This window comes from Falco naumanni, chromosome 4 (assembly GCF_017639655.2).
Source record: "Falco naumanni isolate bFalNau1 chromosome 4, bFalNau1.pat, whole genome shotgun sequence".
Lineage (NCBI taxonomy): Eukaryota > Metazoa > Chordata > Aves > Falconiformes > Falconidae > Falco > Falco naumanni.
The window spans coordinates 3,803,868-3,829,730 of record NC_054057.1 but is presented as its reverse complement, the minus strand read 5'-3'; the positions used below and the strand labels follow the sequence as shown (position 1 = coordinate 3,829,730).

The 25,863-nt window shown below is 38.9% G+C and overlaps 1 protein-coding gene across 2 annotated transcripts in view; it reads right to left on the bottom strand.

The window, feature by feature from the left end:
• The window catches only part of OSBPL10 (oxysterol binding protein like 10), a 121,504-nt gene that overhangs the window by 26,541 nt on the left and 69,100 nt on the right, over positions 1–25,863 (bottom strand). Inside the window, exon 6 of one of the 2 annotated variants that reach the window (XM_040592538.1) lies at positions 17,947–18,098. In XM_040592538.1, the coding sequence (XP_040448472.1) occupies positions 17,947–18,098 (152 nt within the window). Of the gene's footprint in view, positions 1–17,946; positions 18,102–25,863 lie in introns of both variants that reach the window. The other variant, XM_040592537.1, reaches the window with a different exon arrangement.

Below are 25,863 nucleotides of genomic sequence, written 5' to 3'. Positions count from 1 at the left end.
GTGGTAGCTATTTTGTTCAATCCATTGAAACCACTCTGCAAGCCTTCCAAATATGTATTCAGGTAAGCTTTTTGTACTTTTGAAAAGAAGAAAAAAAAAAAAAAGAAAGTAAAAAGTTGGGTTATGTAGCTGGAAAATTTACAGCCCAGCATTTCATTATTGCCCAAGGATTCCATGCTGTAAATGAGAGAACGCTACCTGCAAGAGTTAGCATTCTTTCACACTAAATAGCATTTCTGCAGAAACAGCTAGTTCACTGCATAAAATGAGAAATATTTCATATCACTGTGAAAGTCTTTGCAACTGAAAAGTTTCATTAAAACCAGCAGCTATTCAGAATTAGGTTCCAAAGAAGTATTTCTGAATGATGACAGTAGAGACCCCTCGGGTGAACATCAGCTTGTATAAGGAGAGTGTCTCTGAAATTTACTTACTAGAGATGTTTCCAAAATTTTAACACACTGTTTTCCTCTCTTTCTTTTTAAAAAATTAAATAAATTTTTAGGTAGCTATTCTCAAAAGAATAACTATTTGGTGAAATCCAAGGACATCTGAAAAACAGTTTACGATTACTTTATTTAGAAAGTAGAATATATAGATTACATAAAACAGAATCTGATTATCTGTAACCTCAACAGTTTGGAGCTTTTCAAAAGGACTAAACCACTTTCTTCTTCCCACTCCCTCAGAAAATAAAAGGATATAACAATAAGCCCGTTCCTCCCAAAATGCATAACATAATTACCCAACTGACACCTTACTGACAAGTTTAATTAACATAAAACCTGAGAACCTCATACAAAATTATCAGTCGGGGAGACATAAAGCACCAAAGCCTGGCACAGTTGTACAGGCTACGATTCATCTCGAAGGAGCGTGGAAAAAGCAGTATCAGAACTTACAGTAGATGCTTCCACAGGAGGTTTCCCTTTGATCCAGCTTGACCTCATTGAGAGCACTGAGCTACCGTATAAGCACTGCCGCGTCTGCTACTGCCATGAGCCAAGCTCGTAGCAAACGAGCTCCAGCAGGAATTAACAGCACTAGAAAAAAAGCAAGGGCACCTCCCCTCCGCACTCCCACCCCCTCTTCCTTTTTTCCTTTTTCCTTTTTTTTTTTTTTTTTTGGCTATCAGACGAGTTGGAGAGTGTGCACCAGATGTCAATCTGCTCCTTGGGTTTCTAGTCACAGGGCACTGAAATCAGTGAGCTTAACTGCACACAGCTCCAACTGGGAAATTGTGCTGCTGCTTCCCAAAGGATATCCTGTTCTCCAGGTGGGGGGCGGGGGAGGGAGAAGGGGCCGGGGGGGAGAGAGAGACAGAACATGCTAGCAGGTAACATACTTCCAAGTGAACATATAACAGCTACATAGGCTTTAGTTCTTAACAGCATCAGAAAACAAACAAATTACACATTGACAAGTTCACAGGCTAAATCATATATTAAGAATTTTCTTTTTCTCCTGAAGATCGCACGTTCAGGCAGCGCCAGAAATCCTTCCTTCTTTCCGGATAAAGTAGGTATTAGGTTTTCCACGCCTTTGAAAGCTTTACTAAGAAAATAGCAACCACCTCTCATTGCTACTCTATAAAACATGCATGGTGAGGGCAAGTTACCGTAGAAACAGTTTAGGTACTCAGGAAAGTAGTATTTGCACTGTTTTAAATGAAAAACTTTCAGCTCATCAGGGAGGATAAGCACAATGTATCTTTAAGATCAAGGATGTTTAATGATCATTCTGCAAGAAGGGCTGTAATTCTAATTATCTTAACTATCGCCTATTTTAAGAACATGTGTAAGGGCACCAAAAATCCCACAACTGTACTACTAGAGTTATCAACATACTAGTGATGTTCAGTGCATGTAGAACGACATCAGTTCTCTGCATCTTTTCTTGCTTTCCAAGAAAATAGGAACTTAAATACAATTTATGTCACAGGAACTAAACAGCAGCCATCTTCAGTAAGCAATACCCTTTCTGTATTTCTCTCTCTCTTCATTAGCTGTTCTAGATAATTACCAAATCGCTTTTTAAGAGCACAACACAGGGTTTGTTGCAGACATACAGCCTCAAAATACAAAGCTACTGTATCTTTAAAGAGAGTCATAAAAGTCCAATCCTGTTTTTAATTCTTTTTCTTTCCACAGAAATAGCATGCAGTTCAGTAGTAACCAACGTGTAAGCATTCCATAGAATGCAAAATATTATGTTGAGTGATTATCCTTTAATGACAGCTTTTCTGAATTATGAGACACAGACATACTCCCCCCCAAAAAAAACCAAACAAACAAAAAAAAACCTGCAAAGCTGAATTAGGAAAGCAGCGATTTGCTCCATTCCTGTGGTCGGAGCATAACATAAAAGCTATTGAGCTGTACACAGCTCAGCCTGCCAGTGAACAGCGTGGCTAGGCTCGGCGCTAGCCCTCAGAATCAAATACCGAGCCAGTGACAAACAAGCACCAAAAAGGGGCTTATCTTTAAAATCATTTCAATTAAAATGAGTTGGTAAGTTCCATCTCTGGGATGAAGCACCAGGATTTTTCAGAGAAATCTGAATAGAAAACAACAGGTCATTTCTAGAAATCCCATGAAGGGATTCACTTTAAAGGGCAAGACCCGAAAACACACCCTGGCAGAGATCTATTTTAAACAGGTCACTTCATTAGAACGGGGATTGATTAATTTAGAGAGGTCATCTGCTGGGATACAAAACGGATGTTCTAGTCAGCAGTCTTCATCAGAAAACATGCCAACTTTTTTTAACAGATTAAACCTGTAAAGAAAATAAGTTGTTTCTGAAGAAAATATTCTGCATTTTTAAAAATGCCTTCAGGAAAAAGACATTTTAACAAGCCTGGGATAGAATCATAGAGTTAAAAGCCATATTTCTGTCAAAGGGCAAACCCGCCCCTGTTTTTCCAAGGCTTCCAAAGCTTCTTCCACAAGTTAATTTTTCAAATTTACTGCTGTGCTGGAAATTAATTTTTAGATAATTAGTTCAGTTACAAGGCTCAGAGCTTGGTTTTCCAACATCCACATTTCACAAACCACATCACGCAACAGTACTGTCAAACATGACATGGATCTCATCTTGTTAATTTGCTGGAGAGAAGAGAAAGGAATATACAGAATCACAGCATCATTTAGGTTGGAGTGAACCTCTTGAGATCATCTTGTCCCAAACTCTACTCAAGTAAGGACACCTAGTTGCCAAGGTCCGAGTCCAGGTAGATTTTGAATATCTCCAAGGATGGGGACTCCACAACCCCTCTAGGCAACCTGTGCCAGCATTCAACTACCTTCACAGCAAAAAAAAGCCTCTTCTGATGTCCAGATTGATGTTCATGTGCCCATTGCCTCTTGCCCTGTCACTGAAGACCCCAGCTCCCTGTTATTCACTCACTCCTCTCAGGTATCTATAAACATTTGTGGACTTCTCCGAGCCTTCTCTTCTCCAGGCTGAACAGTCACAGCTTTCTCAGACTCTCCACTTGTGAAGGATGCTCCAGAACCTTCACCGTCTTTGTGCACCTGTGCTGGATTTGCTCCAGTAAGTCCGTGTCTCTCTTGCATTGGGGGAGCCTAGAACTGCACACAACACTGCAGATGTGGCCTCACCGCTGCCAACACCCTTCCTAAAGCAGCCCAGGATGCTGTTGGCCTTCTTTACCACAGGAGTGCATTGCCAGCTCATGGTCAGCTTGTTGTCCACCAAGGTCCCAAGGTCTTCTCCGCAAAACTACCTTCCATCCAGTTGGCCCCCAGCCTGTAGTGGTGCAGGGGCTTACCCTCAGATATCCCTAGATGCACGACTTTGCATCTCCCTCTGTTGCACTGGACGAGATTCCTCTCTGTCCAGCCTGTCAAGGTCCCTCTCCATGGCAGCACAACCCTCTGGCTCATCAGCCATTCCTCCCAGCCTTTTTACCACCTACAAACTTGCTGAAGGGTGCACTCTGCCCCATCACCCATGTCATTAATGAAGATGCTGAACAGTACCAGCTCCATCCAGTATTGACCCCTGTGGTACACCACTAGTGACTGGCCTCCAACTGGACTTCGTACCACCTATCACAATGCTCTGGGCCTGGCCATTCAGACAGTTCTTAATTCACCTCACCGCACACTTATCTAATCCATACTCTGTCAGCTTGTCTACGAGGATGTTACAGAAAACAGGGTCAAAAACCCTACCCAGGTCAAAGCAAACATCCCCTGCTCTCTCCACGTGCACCAAGCTAGTCACTTAATTGTAGAGGGCTCTCACGTTGGTCAAGCATGACTTCTCCTTTGTAAATCCATGCTCACTACTCCTGATCACCTTCTTGTCCTTCATGTGTTTGGAAATGCTTTCCAGGGTTAGTTGCTCCACCACCTTCCTACGGATCAAGGAGAGGCTGACCAACCTGCAGCTCCCCAGATGTTACCAGAACGTCCCCAGATGTTCCTTCTAGCCCTTCTTGAAGACAGAGGTGACATCTGCTTTCTTTTAGTCTTCATGAACCTCTCCCAAACACCACGACCCTTTAAAGACAATAGATGTTGGCCTTGCAATGACACTGTCCAACTCTCTCTGTGCTCATAGGTGTACCCCATCAGGCCCCAAGGAATTATGTCTGTGCAGTTTAAGTGCTGCCTAACCTGTTCCTGCTCCACCAAGGGTTAAGTCTTCCTCCAGACTTTCCCTCTGATCTCAGAGGTCTGAAGGCTGATGTCACCAGTAAAGACTGAGGCTAAAGTTGTGTAACTCAACCTCTTCTAAGCAGAGACCATATGTATCCCGACAAGGACACACAGAGAACTCTAAAGGCAAATCTTCATATAATTACACCAAAATATTCTAAGAATTTTCATTAAGGCATGAAAAAGTTTTTATGCAGTACAGAAAAAACTGTAGTCAGGAGCAAGAAGATGAATCTTAGGAATTTAAAACAACCAGATAAAAAGAAATCACAAAATTCCAAGGGCAGTAGTCCTTATGTCTTTCCATATTCAAAAAAAATAGCAAAAGATACTAAAAAAAAAAATAACACTGCATGAAACATTTCTGTGTTGAAAGATGGAATTAATTACTTGCAGGGCTCGTTCAGAAGTAACATTAAACAGAATTAGCATTTTCAGACTAGGCAAGGATTACCATATTTATTGTAGAGTCATCTAATTACAATTAATTCCACTAGTGCACGTAAGTCAAAGTTCTCATTTTGATTCTCAGATTCTCTTAAGATTCTCTTCATTAATGATATGGGTTTGCAAGCATAATTTACGCTTGCACTTATGCAACTTCAGAGCTTGCAAACAGGTTTTCTGTGGGAGTAAAATTAAATATAACTCTGTAAGGTCAGAGAGCTTTAGCACATTTACACTAATGTGACAAATTGGCCCCATAAGATTGTCACCAGTCTCAATACCAAAGTTAGAATTCTCTTTGTTAAATAGAAACAGTAAGAAAACCCCCAAAGTAGTAATATATACAAGCTGTTAGCTTCTTGCAGGGCTTGTCACTGTACCAGAATCAACAGAACTGCACTAACTTGCATGAGTTACTTGCCTTTTCTTCTTCCAGCATGTACACCTTCAAAATATTTAACTGCATTTACTACCAGCATACACCTGATAGAAAAACATGCAAGCTTATTGCACCCATCCCTCGTTAACAGTGATTTGAATCTCAAACATAGCTTGTCCAGTAAGTTGTACTTATCAAGCTATTTTATATACAGTCTAGCATATTAGCATGCTGTTGTGGTGGGTTGACCCTGGCTGGATGACAAATGACCACGAAAGCCACTCTATCACTCCCCCTCCTCAGATGGACTGGGAAAGCAAAAAACCAAAAGGCTCACGGGTCAAGACAAGGACAGGGAGAGATCACTCACCAATTACCATCATGGGCAAAACAGACCTGACTTGGGGAAATTAGTTTAATTTATTACCAATCAAATCAGAGTAGGATGAGAAATAAAACCAAATCTTAAAAACACTGTCCCCCCATCCCCTCCTTATTCCCAGTCTCAACTTTACTCCTGATTTTCTCTACCTCTTACCTCCTCCGCTCTAGCGGCTCAGGGGAATGGGGGCTGCGGTCAGCTCATCACACACTGTCTCTGCCGCTCCCACAGGAAACGGTTCCCCACAAACTTCTCTAACATGAGTCCTTCCCATGGGCTGCTGCGGTTCTTCATAACTGCTCCAGCGTGGGTCCCCCGCAGGGTCACAAGTCCTGCCAGCAAACCTGCTCCACGGGACCACAGGTCCTGCCAGGAGCCTGCTCCAGCACAGGCTCTCCACAGAGTCCCAGCCTCCTTCAGGCACATCCACCTGCTCCAGTGTGAGGTCCCCCATGGGCTGCAGGTGGAGACTTGCTCCACCATTAACCTCCATAGGCTGCAGGGGGACAGCCTGCCTCACCACGGTCTTCACCAGGGGCTGCAGGGGAATCTGTTCCAGCATGTGGAGCCTCCTGTCCCTCCTGCACCGCCCTTGGTGTCTGCAGAGCGCTCTCTCACATATTCTCACTCCTCCCTCCAGCTACTGTTTTTGTAGGTGTTTTTTCTCCCCTCTTAAATACATTATCTCAGAGGTGCTACCACCATCGCTGATGGGCTTGACCTTGGCCAGCAGCAGGTCTGTCTTGGAGCCAGCTGGCATTAGCTCTGTTAGGCATAAGGGAAGCTTCTGGCATCTTCTCATAGAAGCCACCCCTGTAGCCCCCTCAACTACCAAAACCTTGCCATGCAAACCCAATATAGCTGTCAAAGGAGGAGTCATTCCCATATGGAAAACTGAAATGGATATAGCAAATTTCTGTTCATTTCAACTTCAATCTTGAAACAGAATAAATAAAAACTCAAATACATTTACTTCACACTCCCTGCAAAGACTGAAATCATTATCATCCATGCACTTCTCCTCTAACTTCCAAATGCATTGTCATTTACAGATTAGCAACTTGAAACTGAACTATAAGGTGGCGACACTTTTTAATATCAAACAAGCTCCTGTATCTCTATATAACCTTTACTCTTCAAGAACAGTTTAAATAGAATAGAAAATACTCTTCTCAGTATTTACCACCACACCATCACAGAATGTGAACAGAGGAACAGAAAAAAGAGGATTGGAAAAGCAATCGTAGAGTGAACTCGGGTCATTGCTTGAGCGCCGGCCTCCATCTCACTGTAGTCCTATTTATGCCTTGCTCCTGGTAGCCCTGTGACTGATCACTGCCAATAAAGTCGATCAAAGATAAAACTGCAAACACATTGACATCCCATACACCTATTGTAATGTGGGCACCTGGATACCAAAGTTCCAGTGACTTAAGGCTCTCCAGTGTTCAAGGTTTGATTTTATACATATATATTTTTAAAGAGACTTAATGAGCTCAAAACCAAAGAAGAGCTTAAATGGGAGAATTTAGAAAGCAAAACTTATTATAGTCCATACATCTCAATTCAGCCTGAAAAAGGTCTCTTAAAGGTAGCAAAGTAGGTGGCTCAGCTCAGTTGATTGTCATAATTTACTCAGAGTATTTCATAGGAGCTGTCTCCTCTGCTGCCATTGTCAGTTGCTTTTGCTTTGATTGCTGGTAAAAAATTTACCATAGTATTAATATGTAAAAAGTCTACCACCTCAAGGGGGAACCCAAAACCCCAACACCTGCCCCCCCACCCCCTCGCCCCTTCCTAGCATTCAGACATTATAGCTTAGATGAATTTTGGTTTATCATCGTTACAAGTGAAAGTAACTTTGAAAATATCAAAGCAAGTAACAGACGATGACAACCAAATGAGAAGGATTTTACAATTAAAAAGTGAGCACGTTGTAACTTAGATACAACAATTCTATGGCAAGCAAAAACATCACTTTCTTCTCACTTTGCTACTGTTGTCTACAAACAGATCCAATCGGCAAGAGAGTTTTTCCTTCATACAAGTGGATGAAGGAAGATTGGCATAATAGGCAAATTTTCTACTTACCTTAAACTATATATAGCAAGAAAAATAATCCAGGCATATCTGTCTGGATAGGTAAGTAACTGCTGCACCTGGGTTTGGGGGGTGAGAGAGGAGGGTTCAAAGCTTTTATGTAATCCTGGATATACCATTCATCACTGATAGATCAAACCACAGAATATTTGGTAGAAAAAGCTTGCATCAGGAAAGAACGTCTACAAAGTGCCCAGAAATTAATTTCTTATCAAATCTATTATTTGTGTTTGGTAATTCAGGTCTCCAGAGAAAATAAAATTCTTCTGAATTGCACTATCAGTGATTAAAACACCTTTTTTTTTTTCCTGTAAGGATAATTTATATGCATTTTGTGGTTTGGTTTATTTTTTTAACTGAGTATGCTAAACACATTCAGAAAATCTCTCTATTTAGGGAAAGTGCAAGGATCTAAGTGTGGCAATGTGAGCAATCTGTCTATCACACAAGATTAATTGGATACAACACTTAATAGAGTCATTCACTGAACCAAGTAATACCTAGCTCTCTTTAGGAGAACCTTCCTTCACTGCGAAGCAAGCGAGCAAAGTAGAAACACATCTTGATACTAATACTTCATAAAAATAGACAGGTTGACATATAGGTGATGCAAGCAAAGAAAATAATCACAAAATCAGTCTCATAGGTGACAAATAGGTCTGCAACCTTCTTCCCAACAAAACCGATCTGCCAGGCATCTGGAGACAAGCACATTATCCAGATAGTCACTATTCTGAGAGCTTCACTAATGCTATTTTGTTAGTGTTTTGCAGCAGTATCTCTGGGAACAGAAGTCTTTTCATCCTTAAAGAACAAGCTCAGAAAGCTTCCTTTTCCTAAACTGCAGATGTGTTTAATTCTGACCTGTGACCATTATTTAGGGGTAAACACAATATAGCAGTGATGAGGACCACATAACATAAGAGATTTAAGAAGAAAAAGGGTTGTTTTGTTGTTTAAAGAACAGGGAAATGTGCACGTAATATGAAACAAAGGGCATCTGTGTTTATGTTGCATTACAGCCTGTGTGAGCCTTCAGAAAAAAATTACTAGAAACAAACCATGAAAGTGATTATGTTTAAAAATAATGAATCAATCAGTGACAACATCATTTTAATGGATGGGATCCTCATTTGGGTTACCTAAAGCATTTTAATCCTGTTACACACCAAATAATATCTGTTGGACAACATTTCCCCTACATGTTCATCGCTTCTTCATAAGACAACTCCTCCTGCAAATTTTGATTTTAATAAACCTAAGGGAGTCAGTTCTGAAAGTCAGCTGAAAAGTAGTTAATTCCTAAGCACAGGCTCCACAGGAAAAAATGATTAAGTACCAGCACCAGTCCACACATCTTGCGAGCATCTTTCATGAAATGAGGGCTACTGAAGTATAGCACTGTTTAATCTGAATCCTAAAACACAAGAGGACTTTGCAGTATTGCATAAATTCAGTGAGAACTGGGAATAAATATTTTTCATCACTGGTATCACCAGAAAGGAACAGCAGCATGAGACTACAAAAAAAAAAAAAAATGCACACAGAAAAAAGCCCCACGGACTTGTCCTAAATTAAAGCAAAAAACCTTGAAGGCTAGCATAAATCACAACAGTATATTTTATGCTAACCTAAACTCACACGAAATACAGTATCACATCATAAACAATTTTAACAAAACCTATTCCTAATTCAATACAGATATCAGTGAAGAACAATTTCCTGAAAGATACTCAGTTCTGTTTTGAGAATCAAAATTTTCAGAAACAAGGTGGCTATAAATACAGCATCTGACACTACACAAAATACGTTGCTCAGAATTTACAAGCTTAGAAACCACACAGTCTGGCAGGACAGCTTCTGATCACTGGCCAGGCACAACTTCAGAGATTGTGAGGGGTCTGAAAGTCACACGCTTGTAACTTTTGAGGAGCTAAAGAGTGCACTGAGCTGCAGACTGGTGAGGGAAACTAACGTGGAGGAAGGTATGGCAGAAGGCTATAATCTCTAGACATCCCCCTGTATTATAAGGGATCCTCTCTAGAATGAGGTCGTTTGGGAGAAACATGAAGAACTACAAGCAACTTGCCTCACACTCCCAGAAAGAAGGGACAAACACTTTCGGTAAGGGTCCCAGCAGGTAATTTTAGTCACCCACCAGACACTACAGCACACTGATAAGGAAGGCATCACACTCAAACGAACCTTTGCTCCCTTTGATAAAATCCCTAGAGAAACTGCAACAGTTTATGCAGTGAGGTTGTGGGACCTCCACTTGTTGTTCAAGACTTGACTGGACACGACCCTGAGCAAACTGACCTGATCAGCTCTGCTTTGAGCAGTGTTGAGCTGCAAGACCTCTGGAGGTCCCTTTCCAACAGAGTGCTCTGTGGTTCCGTAATGATTCTCCTTGCAAAACCCACTAACTGAAAAGTTAGGAAGTAACAGAAATGAAGTCGTTCAGCCAGCTATAATTCTCTCTTTTTTTCTCCTTTACGTTGCTTTTTACGTTACCTAAGCAAATTTATGGCAGAAAAATTCTACCACGTTAGTCAATAATGTACCATTCACATACACAAAGAGGGTACAAAACGATGGACAACTACAAACTTAACCCTTACAATCATCTGGTCTTGCAATACTATTCTATATGTAAATCCAGTTCTTGCAGTACTATTTCTTCTATGCAGTATCACATGCCAGCATATTTATAAGAGGAGAAAAATGGTAAAGACATCTTAATACAAGCAGTATCAACAATCTTTCCTCAAGGCAACATGCTTAATTAAACCATCTTGACTCTTCCTGGAATTTCCTGTCCCATCCACTATACACATTCTCATTGCTACCACACACACACACACTCAAAATAATAATAAAAAATAATAATTAAAAAAAGAAGACAGGCTCAAGTCTTTCAAAATAAAAATAAATCATTATAAATCATACCAGGAGAACATTCAATATATATGTGAAACAAATTAAGCCTAGAAGATTGTAATCTTTTATAAAGCTAACTTCTGGAGGCCAGTAGCATGCTCTACTTGAACAGCCTCTTACGATTTCTTCTCAGCTTGATGAACCACTTGGTCCATCTCAGACTGTGAAGATGACTGTCCAGTCTCTCTATGCCATAATGTTTTACATAAAGTTTTACAATTAAACACTTTCAGCTGTTTTCACACTCAAGGCTTTTCAAAGAAAGAATCACTAGAATTTATCACCACAAGCAAAAAACGCTAGTTTTTTTTCTAGCAAGACTAGATGGAACAGCCGAAGCCAGTTTGGCTGATGCTTTGCTAAGCAAGATAAAGTAATTCCAATCTGAGACAAGTACTAATTGTAGAAGAGTTCAGCCCAACTTAAAGTCTAGCTAAGTTACAGTCTTAATGAGATAGGTGAGCTTACTAATGGGCGGTATTGCCAAATCCACATATATAAGCACACTAAGAAACAGAACTGACAGCAAAAAGCAAACAACTGGCATGCAACAGATCAATTAGCACACAATCCTGAAATAAAATTAACATTGGCTTCAGAGTTTGCTTTGCAGAGGGCACAGGTTTTATAATGAACAGAGTAAGCAACAGATCCATTTTAACTCAATTTTTGAGCCTTACTGCAAGAGAACTTGAGTTCTTTATATTCCAAGAATTATTCTTCACTGGATTTCACTAGTAATTCTGGAATGCCACAGGATTCAGAGTCTCATATTTATTTAAATTAGATGCAAATTTTGTATTAAAAGCTTCATATTTTTATTTGAAGTAAAGTATTACTGAAATACATTCTGTAGATAGCAGCTGGAACACATGCATTTTGTAGGTGAGAGTGACTTAAAATGCAATGGCTTTGGCTGGATCTAAATTTTTTATTAATTATTTGCATAAACAGTTTTACTAGTGATTGCTTGTTGACAGTAACTACTCCAGAAAGCTAGAAAAAAAAAATAACCAAAATTAGCTAGATTAACGTAGTCATTGTCAGTGCTGCTGTAGCAGGCTTAGGGTCACTTAATTCTACTTTTAGTGTAATTGTACATTTAATCCTTAAATATACCTTCCCTTGATTATCCTTAAATATACCTTCAATTGATTATCGCAGATTTCATTTTTTAGATGGCCTGCTAGTGAATGGATTAACTGGTACCATCCTTGCCTACAGATTAATTTATCTATCCAAGTCATTACAGGCCATTTACTGCACTCTTCAGCCCAAAAAGTACTTAATCATGCAGAAGGCAAAAAGCAGAGAACATCCAGAAATCCTGTAGTGTCTGTACTAAACAGTGAGAAGTGACTCTGTAATACTGCAAATGTTACTCTCCCACCCTGATCTGTTCTCTTTTCATTACTGCACTTGTGGCTAGCACAAGTCTGTTCACGGCTTAGCTGATCTCCCAACGTCAATTACACAAGATGTATGTCAAATCCAAAAAGGAACTAGGGAACAACACGAACAATTTACACTCGGGAACAATCCACAGTTCTGGGCAAGTCTGACAGATATATAAGGAAAAGGTAATATTGAATTAGAAATAATTTCTTCTATCTACCTTAGATTCTAACATTGCAGGAGCACTTTTAAAATTATTTCTTAGCATCTCTAACACATTCTGTAATAGCTTTAACATCTATTACATCCTCTGTAAATGATGAAGTATCATCATATTAGGATGTATACTAACCTACAGATAGAAAACAACTTCAGCTTGAAAGCAACTATCACCTGAAGAGATTGGACAAAACCACAAAACGTTTTAAAATTAAGAACTAAACAATTCAACACCTCCTGTAAATAGCACAGTTCCTTCTTACAGTTGAAAACATCAAGGTTCAGATCATCTAGGGGATCGAAATATCTTTAATAACCCGGACCTGACTGCCCTCGCAATCACTATCACAATTAAGACCTGGTTTAGCAGTTAGATAATCAGAGCTAAAGCCCCAATCCTACAGAGCTAAAACTTCAATCCTATTAAAAAGACACTTCAAATGGAGCATGTGTACAGCTTCTCATACACACAAGCAAGGGAAAGTTCAGGACAGGAAAGCAGAGAGACTACATAGATACCAGATTCACAGGATGGAAATGAGCTGGCATGGCATTTTAAGGCATAAAACCCACATTAAAAGAGCTAAATCACAGATGTAGCTACAGCATAATTTTTGAAATAATTCTTACCTAAACTGTCAGATCAAAAGAAAATTATTCCTTCCCTCTCAGGTCCCACATAGGAACAGCCTGTTTCCCATTCCTATTTGGCTGTCAGGGAGAGCATTTAGCCTGCAGTTACATTTTATCATCTCAGAAGGGGAATTCTGACACCCAAAATGACAATTAGTTGAACTGAAACGGTATCTCACACATGGAAAGTGATTCACACCTTTATTCCACTTTGGCACCAAGTTTATTACAACTGAACTTACTATAAGACTCAGTATTTTAAAACTGATCAATTCCACCATTTCTTGAAAAGACTTTCAAAATTATAAACCCATAAATAAAGGAAGCAGAGTCCCCTTTACTGCAGACTGGACACGACATCACAGCCCTGGAGAGTGTACTCTGGCATATTCCATACCAGATTTATCCTGTTCTGTTTTAAGGGGAAAACCCTAAACAGTACCTTGAAATTATAACATAGTCCAAAGGGGTTCACTAGGGGATGCACAAAAGTATTTTATATCAACTCACATCAGGATGGACAATAGTTCTGTTCAGTTCAGGCCTTACCCGTGCTTCAACCTGATGTTTCAGGTGGACAGAGGAAAAAAAATCCAAAAAAGGAAACTAACTTAAACTTGGAGGCTTATACAAAAAGAAACACAATGCAACCACAACCCCACAAAAGTGTTTGATCAGCATTTCACTGATGGAGATTACTTCTTTCAGTGAATCACACTATCCTATATGATAACCCTTAAAGAAAACTCATCTAGGAAGATGAAACAACAACATCAAGAAAGGACAATAGGCAAGGAATAGGCAAGAAAATAATCTCTGCCAGGAAATCTTGTATTTTCTGAACTAGTTTAAGAAATATCTCAAATGATAACCCTGCATTTGGAAGTTAGAAACACCCTAAATAACAGAAGAAAATAAACACCAACACATTCTCTAAAGAAAAGAATCTTTTGCTGTTATATTATTTCACCAGGGGAGAAACTGTGCATTTCTGAAACCCTGACAGTGTGACAAAACTAAAATAAACCCTTTATTTTTGGTATCTGCAGCATTGAAACTCAATTCCAGAATTTACTATAATCACTCAAGAATGCTTAAATATTCAAAGAAAACTGCATCAGATGAACTTTCTTATTCCAAAGGAGAATTATAAAGATCCAGGCTTCTTCGTAAACACAGAAAAAAAACACAGCAGAGAGCAAGTCATTGGTGTGTTAATGAAATTGCTAAATGCACTGCTGCTAAGTGTCTACATGCTGTGCTGAGAATTAACACAACTATCATGGAACATTCAGCCACTTGGTCATGTTGCCAGGGCACTGCTGCCACTGGCAGCCTGATATATGGCAAAGATTCCTCAGCAGTCACACACACACACACACCCCCAATATAACATCTTTGTTTTCCTTGTAAAATCACTACTGATCCCCCTGCCTAAAATGATCTTTTCCCTATAAACAACATTCTGTGATACAAGCAGCTGACTCGGTTGTTCCTTAAGGGTAGTAATTTAATGGCTCTTTCTATTTCAGACTACAGGTCAATTCACAATTTCTTCTGTCAGTACATCTACTATATTACGCTGAGCATTAGCCAGAAAGCTCTCTCCAAGTCCATTGGGGAATAGCTTCTAAGAGATAGAGGTCATAAAAAATACATATTTTTTAAAATAAAAATCTAGGCCCAGTCAAAGAAGAAAACAGAATTTGTTCTAATAGCCCTGATAGAGGAACCAGCCCTCTCTTCTCATAACTTCTCTAACAAGAGTCACTTCTTCCAGCAGGTATATTTTGAAAGCTGAGCCCCATTAATACAGTACCAACCTCTTCAGAAATGAGGATCATCCAGTGCCTAGTTTGTTGTTGGTTTGTTTTTTTTTTTAAAAAATAAAATCATTAAGAAAAATAAGCTTCATCTGAATGACACTTGCAAATTTCTCCTTTCTTCTACATCTAAAAGAAACTACCAGATAAATAAAATAAATCAGGGTCTTCAATGTCAAAAAAGTATCAAACAATGACGTCTAGATGCATTTTCTCTTTCTCTGCTGATGCCATCACAGTTATTAACAACAATGTATCTGGACTACAAAACAAGTGGAGTGTGATGATTTGCAGTTGCTTTTATATATAATTACACATACTAAGTAATGACCACACTCAGTGGTTTTATACCTTTGAAAATGAACTGACTACTCAGTGCCAAATGCAGGCTCCTGCCTTAGACACACAACAGGCCAGAATATATTTTAAAATATGCTTAAATCCTGCACACAGAATTGTTAAAGTGTGTTAAGTCAAACACCTTTGATAACTTAGGGGGGTGTCAGACATCACCTTGTGGGTGACTACCTGGGCCAGATTACCTTACCAGGTTACCCTGCTAAGGATGCCATGTTACTCAAAAGATTTTTCTCTTCTTCGAAATCTGTTTTCTCACCTTCCTTTCTCTAGTCACAACAGCAAGAAACTCCACCTTCCTGTTCAACACTTCGTTCAGCTTTGACAGCTGGGCAGAACCTGCAGCACTCAAGGAAAACTTTGCCTCCTCCTCTCCCAGACAAGGGCCTGACGACAGCAGATGAGAGGTGTAGCCTCTTAACGGGGTAATGACAACCTGCTTGATCTGAAGGTGAATATGAAAACACAAAAGCTCCAACTTATGTTACATGCAAATGTTCACCTCTTCCACAGTTCCCGTTTTGTGCTTCAGCCTTCCAATGGGGCACTGGTATCTCACCCAAAATGATCAAAACTGAAAAACTGATCAGCTACGTCTAAAAGAGCACTTCAAACTGAGAACCAACAGTATCAGTCTGGGACAACATGAAGCACACAAGGACTCGGTGAAAAGGAAGACACAGGTCTGGAAAGAGCTTCCAGGAATGAACCCTGATTCAGGCCACTTTCTCAGGGCAAAACCAAATTTCTGCTTAATAAACCGCACTACCATAACAAAAATTACACACATGACTCCAGCAGCTTCTTGTTGCTCCACCAATCCACAAACTCCCACTTACTGTTTCTGCCAAAAATGCTATATTCAGCTGAGCTTTTTATAACTTTAAAATCTTATTTCTTCTTTTCCCCACACACACATCTTTCTTCTTTTTTAAGGGGTAGTGCCCCAGGGCCTTCAAACGCAGACTGCTGATTGCAAGACTGCCCACAAAGCACTGGGGATTCTGTACTACAAACAGTGCTGTGCTCCCTCGTTTATATCCACCTCTTTAAGGGTACTCCCTTCTCAATAAATCCTAAGTTCCACAGGCAAAGCAGTACCTGAAGCTACACGCGCAACTCTGTATCTCTCAGCAAGTGCAGTGGAGGAGACCAGACTTAAAAAAAAATAACTGTCATTTTAAAAAAATCATAAATGGCTAAACTGGACTGCAAAATGATACCCTGAGATGAGTTGTATCAGCTGCTGCTCTTTATGTTTTTGCTTCAAAGCCCATCCTTCCACATCCTATTTGGCTTTACCAGGTGGTCAAGAATAAAAACATCTAGAAAAACTAATGAAACTGCAGTGTATCAGTGAATAAAGTAGAAACTTCCAAAATAATATTCATAGACAGCCTCATCTTAAAAACACACTAAGAACTGCAGTTGGCTTATCTGCAAAAGAAATTACACAACTTCCTAATAAAAAGTAAATTACTGGTAATTTTAACATTGTGATTAATAGACATTAGGTGTCTTATAATAACACTGTTCAAAACAGAATATAAAATTACTTTCTAAGGACAGATCTGAAGAGGACCTAAATAACACATAATATTAAAAAAAAAAATATCTGGTTTAACCTTGGTTTTTTTTGAACTATATTCAATTCATGATACTACAAAAGAACTGGAAAAACAAACAGCTTTATTGATATCCCCAGCCATTACACATTTTGTTAAAGGCGGTATGATTAAATTTAAGCCATTCCAGTTGCCAAAAAGCATTCACTAGTAGAAAAGGGTTTCTTCAGCTCTCATAAACTTCTTCCCAGTTCGCCAAGTCTCACGTGCTCTCGGTGCCCTACAATCTGTGGGGTCTCAGAGTGAAGTGTTTTCCTGATGGGCAGCACAGGTAACCGAAGAAGACGGTAGAATCTGGAGAAGTTTGGCATGGTGAGAGACTTTCAGTGCCTGAGATGCCTGACACGCAGCTGTGAGCCTCCTCAAAGAGTCGATGCTTCAGAACTGCCCTTTACCAAGTAAATGCCACAAAAGCACAAATCAACAGGCTGGCGCAGGAAGATGTGGACAAGTTCTGCCCATAATCACTTAACAGAAAAAGGGGTCAGAAAACAATATGGTTTTTCAACTCAAAGAATAATCAGCTACACTCAAGAGACACCCAAAGAGCAAAGAGCGACATGGACGGAGGAAGTAGCAAGCAAATGTTGTGGTCCTAGTGCCTCCTGTCTGTCTCAAACCAGTATAAAAAACAAATAGCATTTTCTGTCACCAGAAGACAGAAATATGTACTGACAGTCTTATGACTAGAAAAGAGACTGTACCCTTGCCATAGTCCACTGTCCAAAGTACCTCACAGAAGCAGAAGCACACAACAATATCATCGATGTATTTTTCTAGCTTTTAGCGTGCACTTTTGCACGAAACTTAGCATTTTCACAACTGATTTCAAACAAAGGGGATACTATAAAGAAAAAAGTAATGGATGAAAGGATCCACCACTGTACATGGTTTTCATCTAGCCAATGTCAAGTCTCAGATACAACAGAAATGGTCTATAGAGACATAGTACGCTTACCTCTGTATTTGGTTGTAGTGCCTGTCCGTCCTGGGCTGCAGATGGTACTATTGCCCATGTAATGTTGGCACTAGCAGATGATAGGGAGCTGAGGGCACCATTTTTCAGTTGCTCTGCCGAGTGTGACTTGGGTCCAGGCCATCCCAGGATACCTTCTGAAGCAGAAAATTGGTGTCAACTTACAAGAAACAGATTACAGATTTCTTCTGTTCATCTCATCATTCTACTAATATAAATGAACTGCTATTTCTTCTCTGCTTCCATGCACAGCCTTACTCTAGTAACAAAAATACTCAGCATCTTCTATGTCAATTTATCTGTGATAATATTTTAAAAAAAAGAAAGTCAATGAAGGAAGTTTTTTAAATGTTAGTCCTACCACCAGACAGAATTAAACATAAATACTATATAATCTGGCACATCTTGGTAATTGAGCAAGTATTCCCTGTCCACTGTTTTCATAATTACAAAGTTATACAAGTAAACCTTCCATTTCTTCTGTCTGAAATCAGAGTTTTAAGCTTAGCAGCTGTATTTTATTTCTGTCTGTACTGTTAAAAGCTCTTTCTAGATTAAGTGCTAAAATGCTTTACTGGTCCCAGGGCCACAGTTTAGAAGAGGTCTCATTAGAAAGATACACATTAAACATGAATCAAACAGAACTAGACATCAGAACAAACCTTATTTCTGGGGTACCTATTTCCAGGATGGGCCAGTATTTAAGGATGCCAAGACAGACAGAACAATCAGCTAAAGCGACCACACAGTTGTTCCTCCCTTACTGCTCCAAATCACAGTATCAACAATCAAATCAGTAGCCCTAAGCATTGCACTTAAATTTCAACTATTAATTACACATTACTATAAAATGCAGAGATACAGATAAGAAAATTGCAGCTCTTCAGTCTTTACCATAATTTATATATGAAAATACAATTAGCGGCACAGGGAGGATCACCTTTTCTCATTACTGACAACTTTTAAGATGACCCAAATCAACACAAAGTACATTAAAGAACATGCAATTTCTCCTCTCCATACCACCAGGAGTTACCAGAGGTTGCCTCCTAATTAAAGCAAACAGTTTGATCTGGTGAAGTCATGCTGTGTACTATTTATTATATTGGCACATATTTAAAAATGGGCCACAAATCCTATAGCTGACCTCTTACCAAATTCTGAAGAGAAAATAATTATAGAACATTCAGCTAAAATGAGACTTTTTGTATTTTCCATAAAATGGAAACATTTTATTTTCCATAAAATGGAAGTTATGATGACATGACAAATCTTCATTCTACTTGCTTAGTGTGATTTTGTAGCTAAGTATAACATTATTTTCAAATATATGAATTTTTCAAACAGTGAAAAAAATCCAGCTTTTTTTTTTTTTTTTAATGTCTACTGCACACAACTCCTCAGATTTCCCATTGCCAAAGGAAGAACACCACTGTGGCTCTGCTGTCAGACCACGTATTGCAAAGCTTTTTGGGTTTCAACGACTCTGAGGACTATGCCTGTAGATGTTACAAGTCCCAGTAGAGTTATGTGAATCATACGAGAGTAAATGCAAGTATCAAACAAAAGGTCATTTTCTTGGATTGGGCTCTACACATTGGACCTACACATCAGGAAGTTAACACCTGCCCCCATTCCAAAGATGTGAGTTAAATCAACACATGATCTTGGTATACATGGCAAGGAATGAACAGCACAGTGACTGTAGTCATAGTATGTCTTTGCTTGCTCCTCAGGTCTTGAGCAATCTGCTGCTAGGAAAAAAGAATAATCCCAGATCCCTCAAAACAAGCTCTGATTCAGAAGATAACCTGAAGATTGTTCTGGCACATCCAAAATGGATTCTTGCTGCATGGGAGGAAGGAAGGATGCCATCAGCATGAACAATAAAATTAAATTGTAAAACTTCAAATAAAAATGTTAGTTTGACAGAATTCACACGTCTGTAAAACATTATTTTTTTTTTTACTTTTTGATGTTAATTGGGGGGGTGGAGGGGGTGGTGGGGTGGTGTGTGAAGCAAGAAGTTAAAATGAGCTTGTTTTCATTTTTGAATAGTCACACTGAGTTTTATGGAGCATGCCTGTGCTTCTTGTTCTTTGTTACTTTGTAGTAACAATCCATTTTTCTATATCTCCTTGTCAAAACAGCTGAATACTGGATTTTTGCTGCTATTTTCCTGTTACATAGGTCCTGAAAAAAAAAGGTAAAATTTTGAACTGACTTCTCTTTATGCCAATCTTTGAAAATAAGTCATCCAATCATTTCCTTGGGTTATCCATTTTCTCTCTGCACACACAATCTGTTTGGCCATCATTGTAAACAATTTTTTTTTAATTAATTTTTAAAAAACCTAATTTCTGTAAATAAGCACAAGAAAAAACTCCTACCTGAATAAATACCTTGCTTCAGGAGAAATTTTTAAGCATGAGCATTTACTTCACCATCACTTACACATTTTTAAAAACGCTATTCTGTTTTCCCATTCAATACAAACACACTGTAAAAAGACTATTTACTTCATCTTTCTCCACACATATTAGAGACTCTCTTACAGAAATAGAAACTGTTGGAACTAGGCAAGCACATTTTTCTACCCATCCCAAGGGCAATGCTACTCTCACAAAACTACAAAACTTGTCAGCTTCATCGATTTCCAAACAGATCTTAACACATTATGACCTAGCCAACACCAACAGGATGCCTAGAGTTAAGGTCGAAAGGATAAACCACATCTATTTCCCCAACACCTCTGCATATGAGAAAAATTGTTTTGTTAAATTCTGTCTGCCTGGAACTTGGCTACTTTACAGATGAGACATACGCAATAAAAGACACTAGTCATACGCTACAGAAACCTAAATAAATAAAAAGTCAGCTCTCTGAACAAGTTACAAAAATTCCATGCCTAGTTTCAAAGTGCCATCAGGGAACCTCTGATGATCTTTAATCTATAAATCTTACTCTGAGATGTCAGCATTTTCGTATCATTCCAAGGGAGTTGCCATATACCTAATATAGCAGCCTACTTTTCAGGCAAAAGCGAAGTATGAAGAGAGAATTCATCAGGAAATCTTAAAATCACTTAAGATCAGAATACAATCTCTATATAGAAGGTAAAAGGACACAACAACGTAGCTAGGAGCTTCACTCACATTACTAGCTGTGCATCCAAAACATTCTCATCTGCAGTAGCAAGAAATTACTCATCACAAAATAGTACAGAAGTCGTTCTCTATCCTGTATCAGATCAAATAATTTTATTGGAATTTACTCTCTGCAGACTAAGCTGCCATTTGTAAATAGCCTGATCCACTCTAATGGAGTCACCATCTTTGCCACTTTATGGCACTCAATTTTCTATCACTATTTCAATTCCTGTTCTTTTAAAGACTTCAAGAAGAAGGAAAAAAATATGTACAAATTAAACATACTATGAAAAAGAAAAGTTCATCCTCAGAGTTGGATAATAACAGGAAGAAACTGCTGTCACTGTTTTCTTAAGCCAGATTTTTGCTCTGTTCTCAGTCACAGCCATAGGCAGCTGACAGAAGGGTATACAATTCTTACTTTAATACATTTCATAATTCTAAAGAAATTCTCCAGAAAGGCAGTCACAAATGATATAAAAGCATTCACAGCTACACAGCTACTTTACTATTTGCTTTAACACTATGCAAAGCACTATACTAATTAAAATAAAACACCTGTTTCTGCAGTAAACTATGCAAAAATTAGAATAGTCATACCAAATACACAACTAGTAAAATCAGCCAGATCTCTTCTACCTGCACAGTGTTAGATCTGTGGTTCCAAGAGTGAAAACCCAAGCCCAATTCCTCTGAAGTTCAGTGCACATGTACACACAAAAAAAGAGAGTTCTTACAGAAAATACCCAAAAATGAACTGTTTTCCCTGCTTCCCCTCAACAGCGGTTTCCCCTGCGATGAACACGCAGCAGACAAACACACCAAGGCACAGGAGAATGCTTCTACATGAAAGTACAGCATCCAGACACAATCTACTCTCCTTTCCCTACAGCAACGCTCTAGTGCACAAAACTCCATCTATTTCAGAGGGCACAGTACACTGTACCCCACACAGATACCCTCAGGAGAAATGTGTTTCCCTTTCACACAGCAGGAGGGAGGGAAATTCTCCCCAAAGAAAAGGTTTACGGGAGATTTCTTCAGTTAAGCAGTGTTGGTGATTTTATTTTGTTGGTTCCCATTTTCTAGGTACCTGATGTACTTCAAACTATGTTTTTGCATGATAATCACAGAATCCTATCACAAAATCATAGAGCGGTTTGGGTTGGAAGGCACCTTAAAGAGTAAAAACGTAACTGATGCATGAAATATGCTAAACACCTACCTCAGTTCTATAACAAAAAACTTTCTATTTTTAAGTCCTCTGGTCTTGGTTTGCAATCTAAAAAAAACCCACTTGCGCTTTTTCCTGGCACAGCTATAAGCCAACATCTATTGATAAAACTCTTACAGTATAGTGTAACTATACTCTAGCAAATATCCCCTCAATGCAACGGTGGGCCTCGAGGAAAGATGAAGATTAGATCTGGATTCTTTCCCCTGCCAGGGATGGATGTGACGGTTTTGTGTCTCTGCTGAATCTTACAGCAGGCTGAACCAGCAACAGCAAGCGGCAGCTGCGTATCTGCTTTTCAGATTAGAAAGACAATGTTGGATTTACTAATGCTGTGCAGGGACTAGAAAATAAGGCTACCTTCCAAAGAAGAACATACGAGGAATAATGTATTAGCATTTAGATAGAACAGCAAATTGTTTTGGTCATTCTTGACAGAAGCAAGTCTAGCAATGATGCATTTAAGAAAGACACGACTGACCATGCCAGATATCATGAATTACACCAGTAACAAAGAATTTGTTCTCCTCATTTCTTTCCTCACCCTTCCCTGCCCACAAGGACTGGGGGGTGGGAGGAGTGCTAAGCAAGAAAGAGGAGTCCTCTGCTCATTTTCCTCTCCTGCCATCTCAGCTGCAGGAGAATCCCATTTGTCACCAAACTGAAAGCATTTAGATTTTTTTCTTGTCCATTTATCTTCTCCAAAAAGAAGGAAACAGAGAATCTTCTAAAACCAAGTTCAAGTACATTCCCCGCCCCCACCCCAGCTCCAGATCACCTTCAATCCATTTGCTGTTACAGGAGACAAAATGAGAAGCATTTACACATTCAAATGATCATCACAAAATCCACAGTGAGGAGGGGTTTGGTTTTTTATTTTTAAAAATCATCAAAAAAAAGAGAAACATTCTATTTTACACTTTGGAAAAGTAGCCAAGTGAGAAACAGAAAAATATAGGAGAGAACTCTGTCAGGGAGTGCTTTATTCAGTAAATGAACAGCTAATATGAAACACAGACTAAAATAATGGATTCATCTGTGCAGGCTGCTACTACAAGACAGGATTCTGTCTGCCAAAACACTTAAATAAAAAAAACAGAGTTAAAACAACATAAGCTGGTAAAGCTACTTTAAAACAAACATTCAAGTTTGCTCTGTTCGCAGTTTGAGAGGGAGGGATGTTAACCATAGCAGTCAATCGGTTCTAGAGACACTCTTGTGCCAAAGACTACACAGGTAGAAAAAATAACACTAAAAGTTTTAAAAGGTTGAAGTGAAGACAAAAGTTTCTTCTCCAAATTTTTATTTTAAAAGGCACCTTTTTTCATGTCTGCATGCTAAATGATCTCAAGCTTGTCACAAGGCACTTAATGCTGATTATCAAATACTCTACATGTACTTAAGTGGTGACATTCTTGGCCAACAAGAAAATCCTTGACATCTTTCTCCCTCCTACAAAACGAGCAAAATTCCCAAACCCAAGAAAGCCTGTATAGATGCAGTCCCTCATCCTCAACTCACAGTGTATGTAACCATCACTTTCAGCTAATATCACCCTTCTCCAGCATATTTTTCAATGTATGAAGAATTTAGCCAGTGATCGATGCACATACCCTTAGTAATGACAGCTGGAAATGAATTTGACGTTATTTTGACTCAAAAGTAGAAACACAGACAGGATTTTGTGTTACCGACTGTTCTTGTTAACATGCTTCTAAAATCAAGCACTAACAACAAAAAAAAAAATCACAAGAGCCCTTTCTCGAATCTTCAGAGTGGAAATAAAACATGTATTGACTATTCTTCAAGACAAGATTGAAGACTTCAATTTAATCTTCATGTCTGCTTGTAGGCTTGAGGTCTAAGACTGACAACTCATGAGAAACATGAAAATGAAAAAAAATAAATCCTGTCATTCTTGAACTACTCCCATGACAAAGTGTACCATAAAAATATTTAAAGTCAAGACCCTACACAATCCTAGATTCCTGGTAAGATTCCACTAAACTGAATGCCACGCTGCTTTCTTCCTACTCACATTACTGGAAAACAAAGCAATAAAAATATTACATCAAAGGAAGGGAGACATTTTGTTTCTGTTTAAAACAATAAAGGTATGTAAGTCTGTTTAAAACATCTACTACAGAGGAACATACAGCTTTTAAGCTAACAAGAGTAATTTTCACCTGACAGTATCAACAGGCATTCATTAAGGTCATCTTTTGGTTGCACCTTCTGGATATGAAATTAAACAAATTCACCTGGAGGACACAGAATCGAAATGAGATTTATCATCTCTCAGAATTAGTTTTCTAGGGGATTACTTAAAGGCATTGGTCTGATTAGGTATGAGTTTATGCAGCTTTGATGACTCAAACTCTACCGACTCAGCAGAAATGTTAAGTCTTTCAAAGTACGCCTGCGTAAGATTAAGTGCGTAGGAAAATCAGTAATCAAGATTTGTAGGCCAGGTTCTTTCAGGCAACTGTGTTGTGTAACAAGGCCTGGGGAAAACGTTTCACAGACTCTTTCAGTCAGGGAGAAGGGACTAAGTATTTTAGCAGCGTTTAGTTCCCTTCTTTTTTCTTTTTCTTTCTTTTAAATGACATACCGAAGAATAAGCACACTGAAGAGTTAACTGTTTGCATTCAGGTTCTCTCAGTTACACCAAAGATGCTGGTGTGAACCAGAATTTTGATTCCTTGAAAGATTCTTGTACAAGTTTAAAGTCTTAGGAGGAACAAACAAAAATACTTACTAAATTTTATTAAGAATTTTATAGTTGTGGCTTTCCACTCTTTTCCAAAAAATATGGGATTCCCTTTCCACAATTACTAATGTTATGCTCGCTTTTCTCTGTTCTTGTGCAGATTCTCAGAAATCATTATCAAGTCAAAATACAGACAGTGATTTAACAAAATTATTTGGACACAGATTCAAGGATATGTACAACTCATCTATCTCTGGCACTTCACTTGGATCACATGGACATGAAAAACAACCTTCAGGGACTTTGAAACTAGAAGGTGACTTTTCTTTAAAGGATGCTTTTCATCCTTCCTCCAAACCATTCCCTCCTTTGAAATGAAATTATATCAAAGAAATAAATTAAACGCAATGTATTAAATGCAATACATTACAGATATCCACAAGTTGGTTGGTTGTTTTTTTTTTTATTTTCTACAAGAAAACAGGATACAGAACATAAGAAAAAAAATAATTTCTGTTCCTTTAAGAAATATACCAGAATCAGGAAGCAGGAAAGGCATGATGATATACCATAGTATAGGTGTCAAAGTTTTTACACTCATTTTTTCCAAGAACCTTCTTACTGTCATTTACCTACTTCTCAGCTGACCCTCTCATGTTTCTATTCTCCCCACAACGGGAATTCTTCAGAAGGCTTCCTACCTAGCTGTCTCAGCAACCCTGAGGGCATATCCTGCCCTGGAGTACACGTACTGTAAGGACAGGTGGGGGGGATGCTGTTGAAGCACCTGAAGAAAACTTAAAAAG